Here is a 21,191-nt window from a genome sequence, read left to right on the forward strand (position 1 = left end):
CCTTTCTCATAGTTTTTATATCCTTATATTCCTAGCAATCAAAGCGTACTCGCTTGACCTAGGCTATTTCTCAAATCACACTAACACGACTCTTTTACGAGTACTAGACCCATTTACAACCAAACATTTACGTGCATACTATCACTTATATCAATTGACTTCATTCCCTTTTCTTTTATTCCTTAAATTTGAACCACATAATACAATCAACTAAACAATCCATAGATATTCACATATACGCATCCAATCATTTCATATTTGATTATCAAAAACCAAGTTTTGACCTTAAGTTCATATGGCCTATTCGGCCTAATTGTAAATACCACCATAAAATCAATCAAATACTCACTTTAATTCACATAAACACGTATCTCATTTAACAACCTTTAAAGAACCACTCTCCTTTCTTTTAATCATAGAAATCCGAACCATAATCATACATATACAATCAAATTTCTCAAAAATTACACCATACAACTTTAGTTCTAACATGATTCCACATTTAAACTAGCACCATTTTCTTGATCAACAACCATTCGAACCAAAACATACATACATGCTCACATGCAATTCAATTTCAACTTAGCACGATATCAAACACTTTATCTTTATCACGTAAGCCAACTAAGTTCCTTAACACAATTGATTTTTATCTAAATTACAACATACATCCATTCATTCATCAAATTAATCTATTTTAACTCAATTTCATTCGGCAATAACTCAAATTCACATCTCAAGGACAAATCATTGACATGCACATCTTGATCCTTTTTAAAACTAACATGCAATCACTTTTAGGCTATTCATACTTAGCGTTTACCAAGATTATCTCACAAAAATCAATTCCCTTTCTTATTAACATAAAAATTCGAACCTAACTTAGCATGCATCAATAATTTCATTTCTTTTTCAAGCTAATAACAATCCATTATTACTTTAAACAAGTTTACTCAAATCAAACAACTTTAAAGATTAAGTCCATTCGGCCTTTTTCAAAAACAAGACATGCAACTTGATATTCTTACTCCTTGAATCACAAATCATCCTATTTCTTAACATCAAATCATTAAATCATGCAATTAACCATAATCAACTTGATTTCTTTTAAAATTATAATGGCCATTCGGCCTTTTTCAATTAAAACACCACATGCAAACATAAAGAATTGATTTTAAGGTTCTAGAGCTCAGTTTTTTAACATCATAGCTCACCACCGGTTCACCGGAGTTCATCACCGGTGGCGGTGGCATCTCGGTGGTGCCCTCATTCGAGGATGTCCAATCATGAGCCCCCGATTCCATCAATTACACAAAAAGAACTAACATGCACATCTTCTCTATCATTTGTTTACAAGGAATCAAGCTTAGCAAGATGACATCAACAACAAATAGCAAGAACCATATGGTTCTCGGGTGAACACACACACCGAGCACCCACAACACACACACATCGACATGCAAGTGGGTATACACACATGCACATACTTTTACCTACAAATATGTGTTTAACAAGAAGATTTGGGAATGATTGATGTGTTTGATCAAAGAAAAGAGAGGTATACCGAGAGAGATTGAAGAAAGCCGAGAGAGAGAGTGAGAGGGTTCGAGTGAGAGAAGGAGAGAAAATAGAGAAGAGAGAAGTGATGTCACGGGAGCAAGAAGAAGAAAGAAAGGAAGGGAGTGAGGTTATATAGCACTAAAAAACAAGGGCACTTTGGTAAATTTCTAATTCCTTTTTCATTCTTACTTGTCCATCTTTTTACTAAAATAAAACAAAGACTAAATATAAAATATATCTCTCTCGGGAAGTCAAGAATTATTGAAAATGACATTTTTAACGCGTAGGTCTCGAAATTAGCTTTTTATCCATTACTCATAATAAGAAATTGAGCGAACGGTTGATTTTATATAAATTTCGCAAACTCGCTTTAATAAATACCTTTTCCACATAAAATTGATTTAAAAATGCAAAGATCAACAATTAAATTCACTTATTATTTTTAAAAAGTCTCTAAGACCTCTACGAAGATAACAAAACAAATCCCATGTTTTTATCCATCTCAGATGATTTTATAAAAATGCACGAAGGTTAAATAAACCCTTATTTAAATCAAATAACTCCTTTAAATCCATAAAAATGTCACAGAGCACACAGTCATGCACACAGGCAAGCAATCACACATATACGATCATATAACGATGCATGTCTGATTATAAAATATATCACTCTTAAATCTTTATCCTCTTTTACGCGTACCGGGTCACGTTCAGCCTGACGGCCCGACGCTCAGCGTTTCGATTACGCTTCTCATTATCTTTGCCAATTAACACGTCTCTTAAGACGAAATACTTTATTCATTCACTTCACATATAATTCACATTTTATATTATTTAATTCCATATTAGGGCGGGTTCCGTTCTACCTGACGACCCGACACCACAGCTCGACTTCTAAGCTGACTCTTTAAATTGGAACGTTTTTATCCACGCTCATTAACTCTAGCATACAGATAAGACAAATAATCATCGCTTAATCACATAATCTCATCACATAACACATACTTTACTTTCTTAATTACGACACAAAATTCTCAGTCGTTACATTACTGGAATAACATGTTTACACCAAACATGCCATTTCCTGTTAGCCATAACATGCATGATAATTCTGTTGCATTTAGTGGTTTCAAAGGTACAACCCAATTGACTAAGGAAGAATCTGAAATTCCTAAGTCAAATGAGATAAGACCTAAGAAACATAAGAAGAAAGCTAACAAGGCAGGACCCAAGGAAACTTGGGTACCAAAATTAACTTGATTTGATTTTGATGTGTGCAGGGAAACAGAAAGAATCTTTGGTACTTGGATAGTGGCTGTTCAAGACACATGACTGGTGATTCTACCCTGCTCACAGAGTTTAAGGAGAGAGCTGGCCCAAGTATTACTTTTGGAGATGACAGCAAAGGTTATACTGTGGGATATGGCTTGATTTCAAAGGACAATGTCATCATTGAAGAGGTTGCCTTAGTGGGTGGTCTCAAACACAATCTGTTGAGTATCAGCCAGCTTTGTGACAAAGGCAACTCAGTAACCTTCAACAAAGAAGCCTGTGTTGTGACTAACAATCAAAACAACAAAGTGGTTCTCACTGGTGTGAGAAGAGGAAATGTGTATCTAGCTGACTTCAACTCAACTAAAGCAGAATCTGTAACTTGTCTTCTCAGTAAAGCAAGTCAAGATGAAAGTTGGCTATGGCACAAGAAGCTATCCCATTTAAACTTCAAGACCATGAATGAGCTGGTAAAGAAAGAGCTAGTTAGAGGCATTCCTCTAGTGGAGTTTACAAAGGATGGACTGTGTGATGCCTGCCAAAAAGGGAAGCAGATCAAAGCATCATTCATGAAGAAACTTGATTCAGCAATTGAAGAGCCTCTGCAACTGCTTCACATGAATTTGTTTGGACCAGTCAATGTATTGTCAATTTCAAAGAAAAGATTTTGCCTAGTAATTGTAGATGATTTTTCAAAGTTCTCTTGGACATATTTCCTAAAGTCTAAAGATGAGGCTAGTGAAATCATCATCAATCACATAAGGCAAGTTAACAATCATCCTGATTTCAAAGTTAGAAGAATCAGGAGTGACAATGGAACTGAGTTCAAGAACTATGTCATGAGAACATTTTGTGAGGAAAATGGGATCTTGCATGAGTTTTTAGCAGCAAGGACTCCACAACAGAATGGAGTAGTGGAAAGAAAGAACAAATCTCTTATTGAAGCTGCAAGGACAATGCTTGAAGAATCAAAATTACCAACATATTTCTGGGCTGAAGCTGTAAACACTGCATGCTACACTCAGAACATCTCTCTGATTAATCAAGCAAGATGCATGACTCCTTATCAATTGTTCAAGAACAAGAAGCCAACTCTAAACTTTCTTCATGTCTTTGGCTGTAAATGCTATATTCTGAGAAATCAAACTGATCAAAATGGGAAGTTTGATGCTAAAGTAGATGAAGGAATTTTTGTTGGATATGCTGTTGGTAAAGCATATAGAGTCTATAATCTAAGAACCAACATTGTTGTGGAATCTATACATGTTGTGTTTGATGATAAAAAGATTGAAGGACTGAGAGATGGAGATTACCATGAGAGCCTCAAATTCGACAATGTTGAGATGGTCAGTGATGGAAGTGATAATGAAAGTGATCAAGAAACAGTGTCTAAGGATAATGCAAATAAATCTACCACCAATGAAGCACAAAACTCAACATCTGTCGAGTTACAAAATGCTTCATCCGTCGGAAGGCAATCTGTGTTATCCGTCGGTAGACAACCTGCCTCATCCGTCGGTACTCAAAATTCACCATCCGTCGGGTTATCAAAAGAAGCAGGAAGTCAAGGCAGATCACCCATAGAAAGTACCCCTTTCTCAAATCAAAGATCCACAAACTCAGGGGGAGTTTCTAGCAATCAAAACTCAATCACACATCAAGACAACATTGAGGTCTCTTCATCTAGAGCTAATCTACCTCAACCAAGGAAATGGACAAAAGATCACCCCTTTGAACTGATTATTGGTGATGTTTCTTCTAGAGTTCAAACCAGGAGAGCAACTCAAGAAGAAAGTCTATACAGCAGCTTTCTGTCAAAGGAAGAACCAAAGAAGGTAGAAGAAGCCTTGTTAGATCCTGATTGGATTTTAGCTATGCAGGAGGAGCTAAACCAATTTGAAAGGAATAAAGTATGGAAGCTGGTACCCAAGCCTAAAGGAAAGAATTCAATAGACACCAAATGGGTATTCAGAAACAAGATGGATGAAAATGGCATGATTGTAAGGAACAAAGCCAGATTGGTTGCTAAAGGTTATTGCCAACAAGAATGAATAGATTTTGATGAAACATTTGCTCCTAATGCAAGACTTGAAGCCATCAGAATCTTCTTAGCCTATGCAGCCCATGCCAATTTTAAGGTCTATCAAATGGATGTCAAAATTGCCTTTCTGAATGGAGATTTGGAGGAAGAAGTGTATGTTAGTCAACCTCCTGGCTTTGAAGATCCAAATTTTCCAGAGTATGTCTATTATCTACTGAAAGCACTTTATGGACTGAAGCAAGCACCTAGAGCCTGGTATGACACTTTATCAAAGTTCCTATTGGAAAATCACTTTACAAGAGGTACTGTAGATAAAACTTTATTTTTCAGAAATGTTAATGGCTCTAGCATACTTGTTCAAATTTATGTAGATGATATTATCTTTGGCTCTACAGATGAGAAACTTTTTACCAAACTGATGCAAAGTAAGTATGAAATAAACATGATGGGAGAACTAACCTACTTTCTTGTTTTACAAGTTAAACAAGTTAGTAATGGAATATTCATTAGTCAAACTAAATATATTTTTGATCTTTTAAAGAAATTTGATCTAATGAATTGCACATCTGCAAAAACTACCATGGCCACTGCCACTAAGCTTGAATTAAACACTACTGAAAAGTCTGTGGATATTTTCAAGCTATAGAGGCATGGTTGGCTCACTTCTGTACTTAACAGCTAGTAGGCCAGATATAATATTTGCTACATGTTTATGTGCTAGATTTCAGGCTGATGCTAGAGAGTCTCACTTGATAGCTATTAAGAGAATTTTCAGATATCTCAAGGGAACACCAAAACTTGACATTTGGTATCCTAGAGATTCTGGTTTTGATCTAACTGGTTATTCAGATGCAGATTATGCAGGTTGCAGAATTGACAGAAAAAGCACAACAGGAACTTGTCAATTTTTAGGAAACAAGCTTGTGTCCTGGTTCAGTAAAAAGAAAAATTCAGTTTCTACTTCTACAGCTGAAGCTGAATATATTGCTGCTGGCAGTTGCTGTGCACAGATTTTATGGCTGAAAAATCAGTTGCTAGACTATGGTTTGCAAGTTGAGAGGATTCCTATTTTCTGTGATAACACAAGTGCAATTGCCATCACTGAAAATCCAGTGCAACATTCAAGGACAAAGCACATAGACATCAAGTATCATTTCATAAGGGAACATGTAATGAATGGTACTGTAGAGTTACATTTTGTTCCAAGTGAGAAGCAACTTGCAGATATATTTACCAAGCCACTGGATGAATCCACCTTTTCTAGGTTGGTAAGTGAGTTAGGTATGATTAATTACTCTTGAATCTATCTGAGTTATTTTGCAAGTTGATATGTAGCCAGAAATCTAATTTTTTTTGTCATGAGTGAAATTTTGGCTAAGTCAAAATTTGCATCTCGATGGATGACCATTATCCATCGAGTTGAGTCATCCGTCGATGTACTATGTGCAAATAAAAATCAATTACTTTTCTGGAATCTTTTAAAACTCGACGGATAACAGTTCACCCTCATCCGTCGAAGTGTCCAAATCTTAACCGTTAATTCCCTGAACATTATCCATCGAGTATACTTACAGTTTGTAAGCATTACACGACGGATAATGGGTGAAATTTTTACAGTTTATTTTTAAACGGCTAATTTAGGCAATTTCTATTGGGTAATTTACTTTTCTTTATTATTTTCATCCGTTATTTTTGAGGGAGTATAAAAGCTTATTTCACTTGAATTATTTTCTTTTATTATTCTCAAATTCAACTGCTTTTATTTTATTCTATCTCAAGCAAATATCCTCTTTCTCTTCAAGCTTTCATTCTCTAACAATGGCACCTGTAGTAAAGATCATGTCTCAGACTGGGTTCATTTATGAGAAGAACAACTTCACTGCTTTGGTCAATAAGGATATTCAGCAATCAGAAGACTATCACAAGATGATGGACTTCGTGAAGAACTGCAAGTTAAGTTATGCCATGCTTGAATCACCCACAGTTTACTGTGAAGTTGTTGAAGAGATGTGGACCACTGCAATCTACAACTCTACTGACAAAACCATCACTCTAACTATCAAAGGTAATGAGTTCTGTATCAATAGTGATGTGATAAAAGCATGTTTCAAAATTCCTGATGATAATGTGACTTCACCACACACTGACACTGATATTATCAACATGCTTAATTCCATGCATTATGCACTTCCTACTAATAAGCTAAGTGAGATTAGAAGATTAGGTCTTAGGAAGGAATGGAGTTTCATGTGTGATGTTGTGACTAAAGTTTTCTCTGGAAAAGTCAGTAATTTTGATTCTGTGAACATTTCCATGCTTAACATGATATACATGCTAGTTACAGATAAATTTTACAATTTCAGTGACCTTGTATTGTATGAGTTAGGTTTTAAACTAGGTGAGTTAGCCAAAAGGGGAAATAATGTATATTATGCTAGATTTTTCATGATATTGGCTAACCATCTTTGTCAAGAGATTGTACTTGAGAACCCAAACAACAAATTAGCTTGTTGGGTTCAAGAGAGAAGAATTATTGCAGATTTGAACAGAGCCAACCATCATAAGGATGTGCCAATGTTCTACTTTTTTGTAATGCAGACACCTCAGGTAAGTGAGGTAAGTTCATCCATACCCTCAACTATTCCAATCTCCTCAATTTCTTTGAGTTCAGGAGTAGCTATGGCAACTGTGACAATGACCAAACAGTTGCCTACCAAAGCTGCCAAATCAACTACAATTTCTAAATCCAAGTCAAATAAAACCCCCTCTGGTATCTCTCAAAAGGTACCAGTTGAAAAAGCTACCAAAGCCAAAGAGGGGAGTGTGAAGGAGGGTCAGTTAGGTGAGGGAAGGGGTGAACATCAAAGAAACCCCAAGGATAAGGTTAGAGAGTTGAGTGAATCCCAGCCTAGTCACACTGCAGTTTCCCAACAAACTGCAGTGCTTAAAAAGGACAAAAGCTCACTTCTAGCTGCATCCTCCCAAAAGGATGTGGCTATTGAACAAAGCTCTCAGCCAATAGCACATGCCAAAAGGGTTAGGGACACAAGCTCACCCCAAAATTACACAAGAAAGGAGAAATCCAAAACAACTGGGGATGCACAGGGCACACACACAGTGCAAACTAGTGCTAAAGACACAGTCCCTGCACTTTCTCAAATTCAGATTGATGTGGCTCCAATAAATGTGGAGTCACAGCCAAAATCTCTTATAATAGAAGCCTCTGAAACACCATACTCACCAACAAACTCTCTGGAAGTGGATATGATAAACACTTCAATTCCTGATTCCCCCTCTTTAACTCTGTTGGGGAAGCCAAAATCTAGTGCAAGTGAGCATTATCTTTTAGATGATTTGTTGGCTCACTTGCCAATTCTTTCAGATACTATTGTGACATCTGTGACTCAAATAACTTCAATCAACACAGAGTCAATAATAGTTTCTCTTCCCACCTCATTCATTTCTACTCTCTCGATGGATATTGCTCATCCGTCGAGTAGTGATTATATCCCGACGGATAAGCTTAACAGCAGTTATCCGTCGGATAGCTTTACCACTCACCCGATGGATATCACTTATCCGTCGAGTGTCTCTGCACAACTTCAAACTTCAATTATTTCTAGTGCAGAAGATTTAGTGGTAATACAGTCACTCTTAGGACTGAGAGAGGAGAGTGCTTCGAGTGAGAGGCTGGGTTGCTCCCAGGCAAAAGGAGAGGAAAAGAGTGAATCTCAGCAATCCATTTATTCAGGATTGGCAAAAGTGAGTGAGAGGAGTCCCACCTTAGAAGGTGAAGGTGAGGGTGTGAGGGTGGGGAGCCAGGGTGAGACCCTGATGCAACAAAAGAGAGATTACGAGAGAAAGGCAGGTACAGGAGAAATAAGGGTGGATCCAGCCATTGCTAGTGAGTCAATGATTGTGGATGATTCTGAAAAGGGAAGACAATTTCAGCAACATTACAAAGCTGAAATTGATAACATTTCCTTGGATGCTGACACTTTTACTCATCCTGTGTCAGCCTATCAATTATTGGCTGCTCAGAACAATGCGAAGGCAGAGCAGAATTTGAATTTAGTGCACACCACAGAATCTCTTCAAAGAGATAAAGCTGCTGTTAACAGGATGCCTTCTCAAGCTGGAGAGCCATCTGAAGAATTTGGAGTAAATTCTAATGATGATGACTCTGGTTCTTTGGATGGAAGCATGAACTTAGGGGGAGCTGAAGGCCCAAGTTCTGCTTTAAGTTTACCTGAATGGGTATGGGCAAAGGAATCTACACCAGGATAATTTGAGGTGTCTTTGGTCAAACAAGTAATGGCTATTCAACAGACCCTTCAGGAAACTTCAGATGTTGGTACCAAGGCTATTCTTCAAGCTCACCTAGACTCTCTACATCTAATGAAGATCCAACACTTAAGACAGAATCTCAGTGTGGATGAATTGAAAAGAGATATAGCTGACTTGAAGACCTATAACTCTGAGAAGCTGGATTCAGTAATGCCATATGGTACCATGCAAGATCTACTACTAAGATTGAGGAGAGAATCAGACTCTGAAAAGAAGCTAGCCAAGCTGGAAAACAGAGTTCAAGTTATTGAAGATTCAGTGGCTATTTTCTTCAAAATCAACAGACTCAGACAAATCTTCTCATGCAACTGGCTAAAGCACAAGGCCTAACTCCTCAACTTGATGATAATAAAAAGGGGGAGAGCGAATCAAGTAAGGGGGAGAAAGGACCAACAGAGGGGGAGATACTTCAAGTACAAATCAGCAAAATAATTGTACCTTCAATTACTATCTCCAAGCTACCAGTTGCAGATGGTATAGATCTAATTGAAGCAGCAGCAGCAAATTTGAAAGTTGCTGAAAAAGGAAAGTTGAGTATAATCAACTGGGAAAAGATTGATAAGGAAATTCAGAGAAAGTTTAAACTAGTCAAGGAGCCAGTTAAGTCAGCCATCCATCACTCTCATGTCAAGCCAATCAGTGTGAATGAGATGAGCATGAACTATCTGGAGAAAGGACAATCTTCCTGCATCAAATCACAAAAGGCTGAAATAATTCTCAAACCAAGGGCAAATTATCCAAAGTCATCTTTGAAGAATCCCTTGGACACTGTGTATGAGATACCCAAGCTGATGAAAAGAAGCTTCTGTCAAGATCCATTGTCTTCTATAAAGATCCAGCTGATTCAGCCTCAAAAAGGAGAATTGCTAAGATATTCAGAAATGGAAAGGAAATTTGTGTGGTAGCTGGACATCCACAATTTGCTCAAGCAAAGAAAGAAGAGAAAGCAAGATTAAAGAAGGAAAAGAGGCAAGCTGCTCTAGATGCGAAGAAATCTAAACAAAAGAAAGAGCAGATTGTCATCTTGGCCAAGCTACAGGCTGTAAACTCTTCTCAACAAATTCCCTCTCAACCATCTGAAGCTGCTGAATCAAAGAAGAAGATTGAAGAACAGAAGAAATCCCCAAGAAAGAAAGAATTGGCTAGAAGAACAAAAAGGAAACTGGATATTGTTGACAAGAAATTGGAAGATCAATTTCCTAAGGAATCCACACCAGTTAAAACTCAAGCATCAAAGCCCTCTGTGATATTTGAAGACATAAGGGTGGTGGACCCCTACAGGAACATACATGGAGAGCCTATTGTGCCAAAGGATGAGCCAATAGAGTGGGATAAATTACCAATTCCTGACTTCAACTTGCCAATCCTTACCAAGCCAAAAAGGACAAAATCAAGGGCAGTCAAGAAAGTGAAGCTGTCACCTCTCAAATCCAAGTCAGTAGTTAAAGCTCAACCCAAGGTCAACATGGGAGACTACTTGTACTTATGTGACATCAAAGAATTCTCAGATCTAAACCTTTATCTGGATGAACTGGATGAAGTTAGGGCAATTGATGCATACATAAACCTACCTGAAAGGTTGGTGTTCAAGTACAAAGGAGGAAGGGAGATTCAGTGGCCTCTTCACAGGGTACTTCAAGAAAGCCAAGCTGTGTTGATCAAAATCTATTCATCCTTCAAGAAAAACTTTGGGTTCAATGTAACTGCAAGAAGACTAGTATTGAAGAGGATTGAAGAGCTGAGGAGTGTTAGAGCTAAAGATGCACTCCCAAAGACTCTAATCATCCCATACACAGGGAGAAAAGTGCATCTAAGGCCCTACTGGCTGATGGAATTCATGGATGACAAGGGTGTGAGAAGATTCTTCAGACTAGAAGACCAATTGAGTATCTCTAGCAATGAAACTCTCTTGGAGATGCAAGAAATGCTAGATCTCTCAGAATCTGATGAACTAGAATTCCACAGGCAGCTCGAGAATCAAATTGAAGAAAACAACAGAAAGCTTGAAAGAAGATCCAGACCTTCAAGGAACTAGAAAAACCTGCTCAGGCTAGAGGAGCATCTTGAACTGACTGTGAGCCAAACCTTGTACATTTTGTTTAAATTGAAGCACTTTCAGTTTTATCTACTTATCCTTAAAGATATATGTTTAGGATGTTTTGTTATCATCAAGTATCTCTTAATTTATGGCTACAATTCCAGTAGACATAAATTGGGGGAGATTGTTGTGAATATGTTGTGTACTTGATGATCACTTAAACAAAACATCTAAGTAGATTTTACTTAGTGAAATAATGTAGCACTCGACGGATAAGAATTATAGTCCCGACGGATAACTCATTATAGTCCTGACGGATGATTAATTTATTATCCATCGAGTGAGTAACTTATGTAATAATAAGTTTGTAGCACAGTGATGTATGCACCTTTGTATAGAATCTGTAGTAGCATATAAGTCATGTTGACTTTAACTAGATATGCAGAATAGGTTGATTAATTGTACATAAGTAATGTCTTGTAATTCTGTATAAGTGAAATGAAGTCAAGTGCCAAAATAGCTACCGACGGATGATTAACAAAGCCTTCGACGGATGATCAAATGACTATCAACGGATGTTTAACATAACAGTCGACGGATGATCAATTAAGTCATCGACGGATGATCTGAAAGTCGACGGATGGTCATATCAAGAATTCAAACATCAGTTGAACAGTGAAAGCTGACACACAGCCGTCGAGTTGTATACAAACACATTGTGGAAGCCCATTAACTGGGTAATAGAGGACGAAAAACAACAAAGATTAAGACTGTTAGATTTTATATTTGTTCAGTCTTTTTGACTTTGTAATCTTGGTATTATATAAACCAAGAGATTAACAAATAGAAAAATAACCGAGATAGCTGAGAAACACAAAAACAGAGAAATCTTTGTAAGCATAATCTTTAGCATTTCCTGTATTCTCAGCAGTTCCATTTGTAAGCAGTTGTGAGCATTTCTGCACACAGAGTCCTCTTGATATATTATATATATCTCTGGTGGAATTGTTTAAATCCACCAGAAAGTTTTTAAAGACTCTTGTTTTTAATTACTTATGTTTTGATTCATTTAAGTTTACATTCCACATTGTGCTAATCAAAACAAATATATCTATAATCGAGTTGAACATTTTTATTTCAAGAAAAAGGTTCAAAAATTCCATTCAACCCCCCTTCTGCAATTCTTGCTATATTGTTAAGGGACCAACATTTGTAAAAGAGCAAGAAGAGTGTGCCAGTGAGAGCATCTTCAATAAAAACAGATAACTGAATAAGTTTTTAAAAGAGTAAGAAAAGTGCGTCAATGATAGCATCTCCAATATAGATTATCAAGGGGTTGCCAAATATTGGAGTTGTATGGTTAACAAGAGATTGCCCGTCAAAATTGACAAAACTTGACAAATTACTGAAATGATTAAAATACCTATAGAAATATAAAAAATTTATATTAATAATGTCTTTTTTAGTTTACGAGTCATTTACAATTTAATTTAAGGGACCACATAGACAACAATTAAGTATTGCTAATTATTAAAGTAGAATGTTGCCAAGTTGATATAAAACTAAGTAAAAATAACATATTAATATATATGATGATTTGAGAAAATTGGACAACCACTTATTGGAGATTAGTGAATGCAGGAGACAAGCGTTAGCCCAAAAACATTCTCTCATATTTACTAAGTTATCACATTATACAATACATAGGATTTGAGTTTGAACTTGTTAATTGCTCAAATGTCACTGGTTTCCCTTATAGTTGATACAAACTATTGAAATAAAATTTACTAACTCGATGATAAAAAAAAATTACAACTATAAATTAGGAAGGGAGATTGGCCACTTCAAATCAATGTTATCCTCGAATTCATATCCGATTTTCTTTCAATAATATTTCATTTCCCCTACTTGACCTAAACGGACACACTCAGGAGAAATGTCGAATTTTTTTTATTTAAATAAAATAATTTATTAAATAATTTTTTTTATAAGATACAACTTTAATAACAAGATGTTCTACTACAACTTACAAATACTTTTTTCTTTTGACCGCCATAAAATCTTAGCACAAAGCCAACGGACGCCTGCAATAGGTCAAGAAATATTTTTTAAGGTTACAAAAAAACATATTTTCTCATGCAATTTTTAAGGTTACAAAAAAAACTAATTACAATTTTTTTTTATTTTTTTAAGATAATTTCAGTTAAACAAGAAAGAGCATTACAGAGAGAAAACGTTGATTGTAATCCTCATGCAGTACAAGTTTCCTGAATCAACGAACTTCATATTTCTCAAAATAAATAATTTCTTACATGAAACATTATTTATGTAAAAAAAATTAATTTAGTCTAAGGGTTTTAGTTCACGTTGGTAGAACTCTTTCGTTTGTGCATGTTATGAAACTTTGCAGTAGTAAAACTACACTAACAAGTTCACTTAAAAAACGTATTTTTTCTCTTGTACTGAATGAGCTTTACCATTCTCACATTGCCGTAGATGCTCGTAGCATCAAGACAGGTTTTGACTTGAACACATGTCGCACAAATTTTCAGCTCAAGGATTTGGTTAATAAAGGCCAGATTCATCATGCACGCCGCCTGTTTGATCAAATGCCTCATAGAAATTCTTGCTCTGCAAATATGTTGATTTCTGGGTATGTTAAATTGGGTGATGTTGATACTGCCAGGGAGTTGTTTGATGGCATTAGTGATCCAACAGCGGTGTCATGGACGATATTGATTGGTGGGTATTCGCAGCGGAAACAGCCTGTTGAGGCTTTTAAGCTTTATAGGGAAATGTGTAGGTATGGGACTGTTGCGGATCGTGTGACATTTGCTACTCTTTTATCGGGCTGTGATGAGACTGTTACATGGAAAGAGATTGTTCAGGTTCATGGGCATATTGTTAAATTGGGGTTTGATACCATGCTTAAGGTCTGCAATAGTTTGGTTGATTCTTATTGTAAGACGCACTCGCTTGGTTTGGGTTTTCAGTTATTGAAGGAAATGCCAGTGAGGGATTCTGTGACTTTTAATGCAATGATAAGTGGATATTCGAAAGATGGAAGGGATGAACAGGCAGTAAAGCTTTTTAAGAAAATGCAACATTTGGGCTTGAGGCCGTCTGATTTCACTTTTGCTGCACTGTTATGTGCTAGTACGGGTTTGGATGATGTTGGTCTTGCGGAGCAAATTCACGGACTTGTGGTCAAGGCCAATTTTGTTTGTGATGTATATGTCGGCAATGCATTGCTAGATTTTTACTCAAAGCATGATTGCATGGATGATGCAAGAAAGCTCTTTGATGAGATGCCAGAGTTGGATGGTGTGTCTTATAATGTAGTCATTACAGGGTACGTTTGGAAGGGTATGCTAAAGGAATCATTTGGTCTCTTCCGTGACTTGCAGTTAACCAGGTTTGATCGGAGACAATTCCCATTTGCGACAATGTTGAGTTTAGCAGCTAATTTATCTGATGCGGAAATGGGTAGACAAATCCATGCTCAGACCATACTGACAAAAGCTGATACAGATATACTGGTAGGTAATGCTTTGGTGGACATGTATGCCAAATGCAACAGATTTAGGGAAGTCAATGTTATATTTGCAAATCTATCCCACAGAAGCTCAGTACCGTGGACAGCTTTGATCTCTGCATATGTTCAAAATGAATGTCATGAAGAAGCCCTTGCACTGTTCAATGAGATGCGTCGAACCAATGTTTGGGGTGACCAAGCAACATTTGCTAGCACCTTAAAGGCTTGTGCAAGTTTGTCTTTAATTTCACTCGGGAAACAAATACACTCGTCCATTATTAGATCAGGATTTATTTCAAATGTTTTCTCTGGTAGCGCACTTCTGGACATGTATGCTAAATCTGGTTCCTTGAAGGATGCAATACTTTCTTTCCGGGAGATGCCTAATAGAAACATAGTATCTTGGAATGCGATGATTTCAGCTTATGCACAGAATGGGGATGGCGAAGCAACGATCAGATCATTTTATGAGATGATTCAGTCAGGTTTACAACCAGATTCTGTAAGCTTCCTCTGTGTTTTAACTGCTTGTAGCCACCGGGGGCTTGTCCAAGAAGCACTGTGGTTCTTCAGTTCTATGACCGAGACCTACGAACTTGTCCCAAAGAAAGAGCATTATGCCTCTGTGGTCGATGTGTTGTGTAGAAAGGGAAAATTTGACGATGCAGAGAACTTAATAAATAAGATGCCATTTGAGCCAGATGAGATAATGTGGTCATCAGTTTTGAACTCATGCAGGATTCATAAGAATCAGGACCTTGCTAAGAAGGCCGCGGACGAACTTTTTAACATGGATGTTCTTAGAGACGCTGCTGCATATGTCAACATGTCTAACATATATGCAGCAGCGGGCCAGTGGCATGAAGTTGGCAAGGTAAAGAAGGCGATGAGAGAGCGAGGAGTTAAAAAAGTGCCTGCATATAGTTGGGTTGAAATTAAGCATAAGGTTCATGTATTTACTGCTAATGATATGACTCATCCACAAAGCCAGGAGATTAGAAGAAAAATAGACACTTTGGGTAAAAGGTTGGAAGAAGAAGGGTACAGACCTGACACAAGTTGCGCCCTTCACAATGTTGAAGAGGATGTCAAAATAGAATCTCTTAAATATCACAGTGAGAGGTTAGCTATTGCCTATTCACTGATCAGTACACCTGAAGGGACACCTATACTAGTGATGAAAAACTTGCGAGCATGCACAGACTGCCATGCTGCAATCAAGGTTATTTCAAAAATTGTTGGAAGGGATATCACAGTTAGAGATTCAAGTAGGTTTCACCATTTTAAAGATGGGTTTTGCTCCTGTGAAGATTATTGGTGAGTTAGACAAATATTTGTTAAAACCACAAAGTTTATCAACTAGACGACTTCAAAGTTAAAATAGTATATTCACCCTTTTCCTATAAATGGCAGAGGCTAGCACATATTTACAGAATTTTGTAATAGAAATTTTTTCATCTATAATTTTCTGGGTATGCCCAAGGCAACGAAGTTGAATATTTTGTAAATAATTACCAGAAAACTATTTTTAATGAATTCCATTCATCAGGAAGATTCTATCTGAATATAATTCAAATAAAGTTTGTTGTGTCTGCACCAAGTGGAATAGACTTACCCTAATGACTGTTAGCCAAATTACTAATTGCGGAGGCTACGAGTGTTACTCTGTCACAGACTCTCAACTTCTTATCATCAAGACGAATGACTCTTTCATCATTATCATCAAATAAGAGTAACAATGCTAGAATGCCTGGCTCTTTCACACATTGGGTGGAATGTTTACACTTTTCTCTCTTAGTCTTGGAAAATTAGATCCTTTTCAACACTCATTCACCAATTCTGTTCATTCTATTTCACAAACTCTATTTTCGCTAATTATGCTTCTTGCAATCTCCTTTATCTTTTTCTTTTCATTGTTGCAGGTAAATAACTATTCATATATAACATGAGTAAGTCCAGATTTTGTTCCAGTTCTATCTGTTGCACAAGGAATAAGCACCCATCTGACAAAGTCGGAAACCGGGGGTTAAAGCACCCATCTGACAAAGTCGGAAACCGGGGGTTAAAAAGTCTTTCTACTTGCCATTTCAGTGAATTTTAATTCACTGGCAAGCAATGGGTGATGAGCTTTTCTTTTGCTTTTGCGTTTCTTGTATATATTTTCATTTGAATTTTACATGTGGCATACTATTAAATCTTGTTTTGGCTTGAAGTGATATTTTCGATTTAAGAGTACAGTTAAGGCCTAGTTTAGTTAGCTCACTACAACTATTGTTTTATTAGCAGTATACACTTGACTCCATTTTGGCAATATGACTAATAGAGAATAAACTGTGTGGTCAACGTTATGGTTTTGTTGTTTAAAGTCATATATTATAAACCATGTCGCTAAAAGTAACTATTCTATTAGAGTCAAAATTAGGGGATTGTTATAGAGCGGCTTTGATTAGGCGTGAGGCGGTGCAGAGAGTTACGAAGAGGTCGTTAGATGGATTTGATTATGAGTCGATATTAAGGCAGTGTTGTGAGATGCCAATTGGTTATGTTCAAATACTGGTTGGGATTGCAGGTCCTTTGTTGTTGAATGATTGTGAGTATGTAGTGCCAATGGCTACTACGGAGGGGTGTTTGGTTGCGAGTACGAATCGAGGTTGTAAGGCTATTTATACTTGTGGTGGTTCCCATTTTGGTGAATGATGGGATGACCAGAGCTCCTGTTGTTAGGTTTTCAACTGCGAAAAGAGCTTCTGATTTGAAGTTCGTGGGAAATCCTCTTCATTTTGACACCCTCGCCGCCGTTTTCAACAAGTAATTTAATTTTTGGGTCTTGCATATGTTATTCGTCAGTGTCACTACTTTTGCTGTGTTTGTTAGTATGGATAAATAGCAACTTTTGTGTTTTTTGTTCCTAGTTCTTTCATTGGTCTTGCTGACCTCCTCCAACGTAACTTTTTGTGTGTGTGTTTTAGCTGTGCAAACCTCTTTTGCTTGATTTAGTAAATCAAAATAATCCCTTTTTTTTGTCCTTTTTTCTTTTCCTTATTGTGATGTTGTAAGAGTGGGTTCCTGTTTTTCCAAATTTTGTTTCATTTCAAAACTTTTTCTGACATGATAAAAAATATTCTTTTCTTAGGGGAATAAAATTCTTAGAGGCTAGTCATTTCAGTACATTCGGGTTAATTTGGGGGGGGGGGGGGTGTTATGTAGAACCAATTGAAGTTTGACTTACAGTCTAAGTTGAGTCGGGTACCCGTACACCCCTTATATCATCTCAGATTTAAAGTGCTTGGAGTCTAAGTTAAGATTTTATATGGGATTTATGTTTTCTTTACGTTATAATCATTTGACTGTTACAATATTTTAGTTATTGTTTTTGGGATTTCATAGCATGATTATTTACCTTTTAAGCTGGGTGCATGCACTTATAATTGCTATGTTGTAGAATATCACGTCCGTGACAACATAGATTTCTGACTAGAATCATGTATTGTGTTTTATGACTTGCAGATCTAGCAGATTTGCTAGGCTGCAGAGAATTCAATGCTCGATGGCAGGGAAGAATCTCTATATCAGATTTACCTGTAGCACAGGGGATGCGATGGGAATGAACATGGTCTCCAAGGGTGTTCGGAATGTCTTAGACTTTCTCCAAAGTGATTTTCCAGATATGGATGTCATTGGTATTTCCGGTGAGTATTTTTATCACTTATAGTCATAAATCTTTAAAACAGTAAGGAATTAGTTGAGATGGAATGAACTTTAACTTTTACAATTGTTGTAATGTTAGGCTTATTCTCTTACGATGGTAAGGGTTAATAATGTTGACAAGTGAATGTCTTCTATGGTTCATCTAAGTTCTGGTGATGTTTCCGTTCAACCTAGTTTGTACTCATTGGGGTAATATTTGGAGTCCGTCAGCAGTTTACTGTAATTGCTCTCTCTTTAATTACTTACTATGTACTCTTTCTACTTATCTCCAGGAAACTTCTGTTCTGATAACAAACCAGCTGCAGTCAACTGGATTGAAGGGAGAGGGAAATCTGTTGTTTGCGAGGCAATTATTACCGGTGATGTGGTGAAGAAAGTATTGAAAACCACTGTACCTGCCCTGGTAGAGCTTAACATGCTTAAAAATCTTGCTGGTTCAGCTATCGCGGGTGCTCTTGGTGTCTTTAATGCACATGCTGCAAACGTAGCCTCTGCGATTTTTATAGCGCCACGGGTCAGGACCCAGCACAAAACATTGAGCATTCTCATTGCATAACTATGATGGAGGCTGTTTACGGTGGACAGGATCTTCACATCTCGGTCACCATTCCATCAATCGAGGTATATAATATGATGCTTAAGCCATTTGTTAGTTAAGAGTGCAGTCTAATTAAAATTTTGTAATATGGTAACTCATTACTATTGCAAAGTAGTTGCTATTTAGTCTATAAATGTTTGGTGAAGGGGATGGAAAGTTGTATACAGAGACATTAAAAATTGTTAATTTTTGGCATCCACTTGTTATACTATACTTTTTGCTTTCGATGATGCTTATCTAAAACCATATTCTTTTCCACAAGTAGTTGGGTCCAGATTATTATACTTGCAGTGCGCACATGCCTCAACTAAGCCTTGAATCCACTACCTCATTGGTTATGAAGTAACTAAAGAAGATGTCTAATCACTAAGCTACAAGCCTGGGTTATAGTCATTTCTCTTCTTTCTCTAGATGGAACCAGCCGGCTTGTCTCATCAGTAAGGTAAGAAACTTTTCTCTTTTGAGAAAAAAACTCATTAATAGAAAGTTTATTAAAGCATGATAAACACTTAAATGTATATGTCATGATTTATGTAGTAGACATCAGACTTATGGGTTTTGGCACTGATGGGTTTTACCCCGAACTTGACCCAAAATTCTGGACCCGAAACTATAATATGTAAGGGTTAAACCTAAACGCGTTAAATTACACGCATTACATTGTTTATTTTCAAAAATACTCAACCTCTGGCTGCGACTAAGGCTGTTATCTGACCGTCTTAAGTGGATGGTAGTATGAAATGCATTAATGCAGTATGATATCATAATTTTACATGCCAGCAGTTATATATTAAAGACTACCATGGTTGGGGGTAACCTAGGAACAGATATGTCCTTTATTGGCAGTTGGCACAAACGTGAAACTTTGCAGACAACTTGTGTTATTTGAAACGGGACTCTAGAAGAAATAAGTTACCGAAATTCCTAGTATCATGATATATTTGTGCATGTCTGAGTTTATATATTTTTCCTGCTGCTGTAAATGAGGCAATTTTTGTCAGAAGTGTGGTTGACTGAGACTCTATGCAATGATTAAGGTAATTTTGCATCACATACATTTGATGAATTTTTTTCAGAAAATGGGTCAATCAGTCTTTTGCCCACAAAATTACTATCTTTAATTTGTTTAGCTCGTTGAAAATATGCTTAACAGGGGAAAGGATAAGGATCTTTGTGATGGAAAAAGTGAAGCCAAAACTCCCAGGAAGACAGTAAGACCAGGGCACAGGTTCAACTCTTACAATCTAAGCAACACTTACAAGTCTCTATCTCTTCCCCTCCACCCCCTCCCTGCTGCCCCCTCCCTCTCTCAATTGCATGTCAAAATTTCTTTTACAACAATCACAATTTAAGCTTTACAATTGTATTCTTTATTGTGTGCGAAAGAACCTTAATATGGAGAAACAAGTGTGTTTTTTCATGGCACTACCATTACACCTTACTTCTAATAATCCTTTCTTTGGTATTGATTATCCTTGTTTTCCAATGAATAGATTGTGAAATTGAGTGAAACAAGCCTGATTGCTTATCAAAAAGGGGCACAATTGGAGAAAAATTATTGCGAGTGAAGGGCTCTTCAGCAAAGGACATGTTTAACAATGTCACCGGAGCAAATGACCTTGGGAAGCTTTGGTTGCTATAGTTGCAATTGAGTATATTCAAGGGGAAATCTATTCTTTTAGTTATGTTTCTGAACTTGAAAGTGTGCTTGTATAAAAAAGAGAATTTTATTCTAGTTTAAAAAGGAACTAGTGGCTAATCAACTGTAGTATAACCATTGTTAAATTGTTGAACACTGTTGTACGTGTGGTTTCTTCATACGTATCAAATATAAGTACTCGGAAAAAAAGTGAAGTACTTTTCTATATGTAAGACTTTTCGGGAAAATATAACTTGAGCACAGAATATATGGTTGTTTTTATTTCAAGGTAAATATGGAAGATGTGGCGAAAAGAAGGAACATCGGAGATGAAGAGACAGAAGACTGCTAGAGGCAGAGACATTCAAAAAAGGGTCTGGCGGGCGGCAAGGTTCATGAGAAAAAGGAGGATGGAGATGTTTTACTGAGAGACTTCATTGGTGCAAACAAACAT

The 21,191-nt window shown here is 36.9% G+C and overlaps 1 protein-coding gene and 1 pseudogene across 2 annotated transcripts; both read left to right on the forward strand.

Annotated features, from left to right (window-relative positions):
• The first annotated feature begins 13,397 nt into the window (after nt 1-13,397).
• On the forward strand, nt 13,398-16,852 carry LOC141712954 (putative pentatricopeptide repeat-containing protein At2g01510). Of its 2 annotated transcripts, XM_074516088.1 has the most exons (2): nt 13,400-16,109; nt 16,715-16,852. In XM_074516088.1, exons 1-2 carry the CDS (start codon nt 13,654-13,656, stop codon nt 16,716-16,718), a joined length of 2,460 nt encoding a protein of 819 aa, XP_074372189.1. In that variant the 5' UTR covers nt 13,400-13,653; the 3' UTR covers nt 16,719-16,852. The 2 variants fall into 2 exon arrangements, with proteins under 2 accessions (XP_074372190.1, XP_074372189.1); XM_074516089.1 differs by lacking the exon at nt 16,715-16,852 and having other exon boundaries at nt 13,398-16,113.
• A 315-nt stretch (nt 16,853-17,167) lies between these two features.
• LOC141712955 (3-hydroxy-3-methylglutaryl coenzyme A reductase 1-like) lies at nt 17,168-20,965 on the forward strand (annotated as a pseudogene).
• The last annotated feature ends 226 nt before the right edge of the window (nt 20,966-21,191 follow it).

Source organism: Apium graveolens, chromosome 3 (assembly GCF_009905375.1).
Source record: "Apium graveolens cultivar Ventura chromosome 3, ASM990537v1, whole genome shotgun sequence".
In the NCBI taxonomy this organism is placed as follows: Eukaryota; Viridiplantae; Streptophyta; class Magnoliopsida; order Apiales; family Apiaceae; genus Apium; species Apium graveolens.

Coding starts and splice junctions, on each gene's coding strand:
- LOC141712954 (XM_074516089.1), top strand. CDS start 13,654: ATGAAACTTTGCAGTAGTAAAACTACACTAACAAGTTCACTTAAAAAA.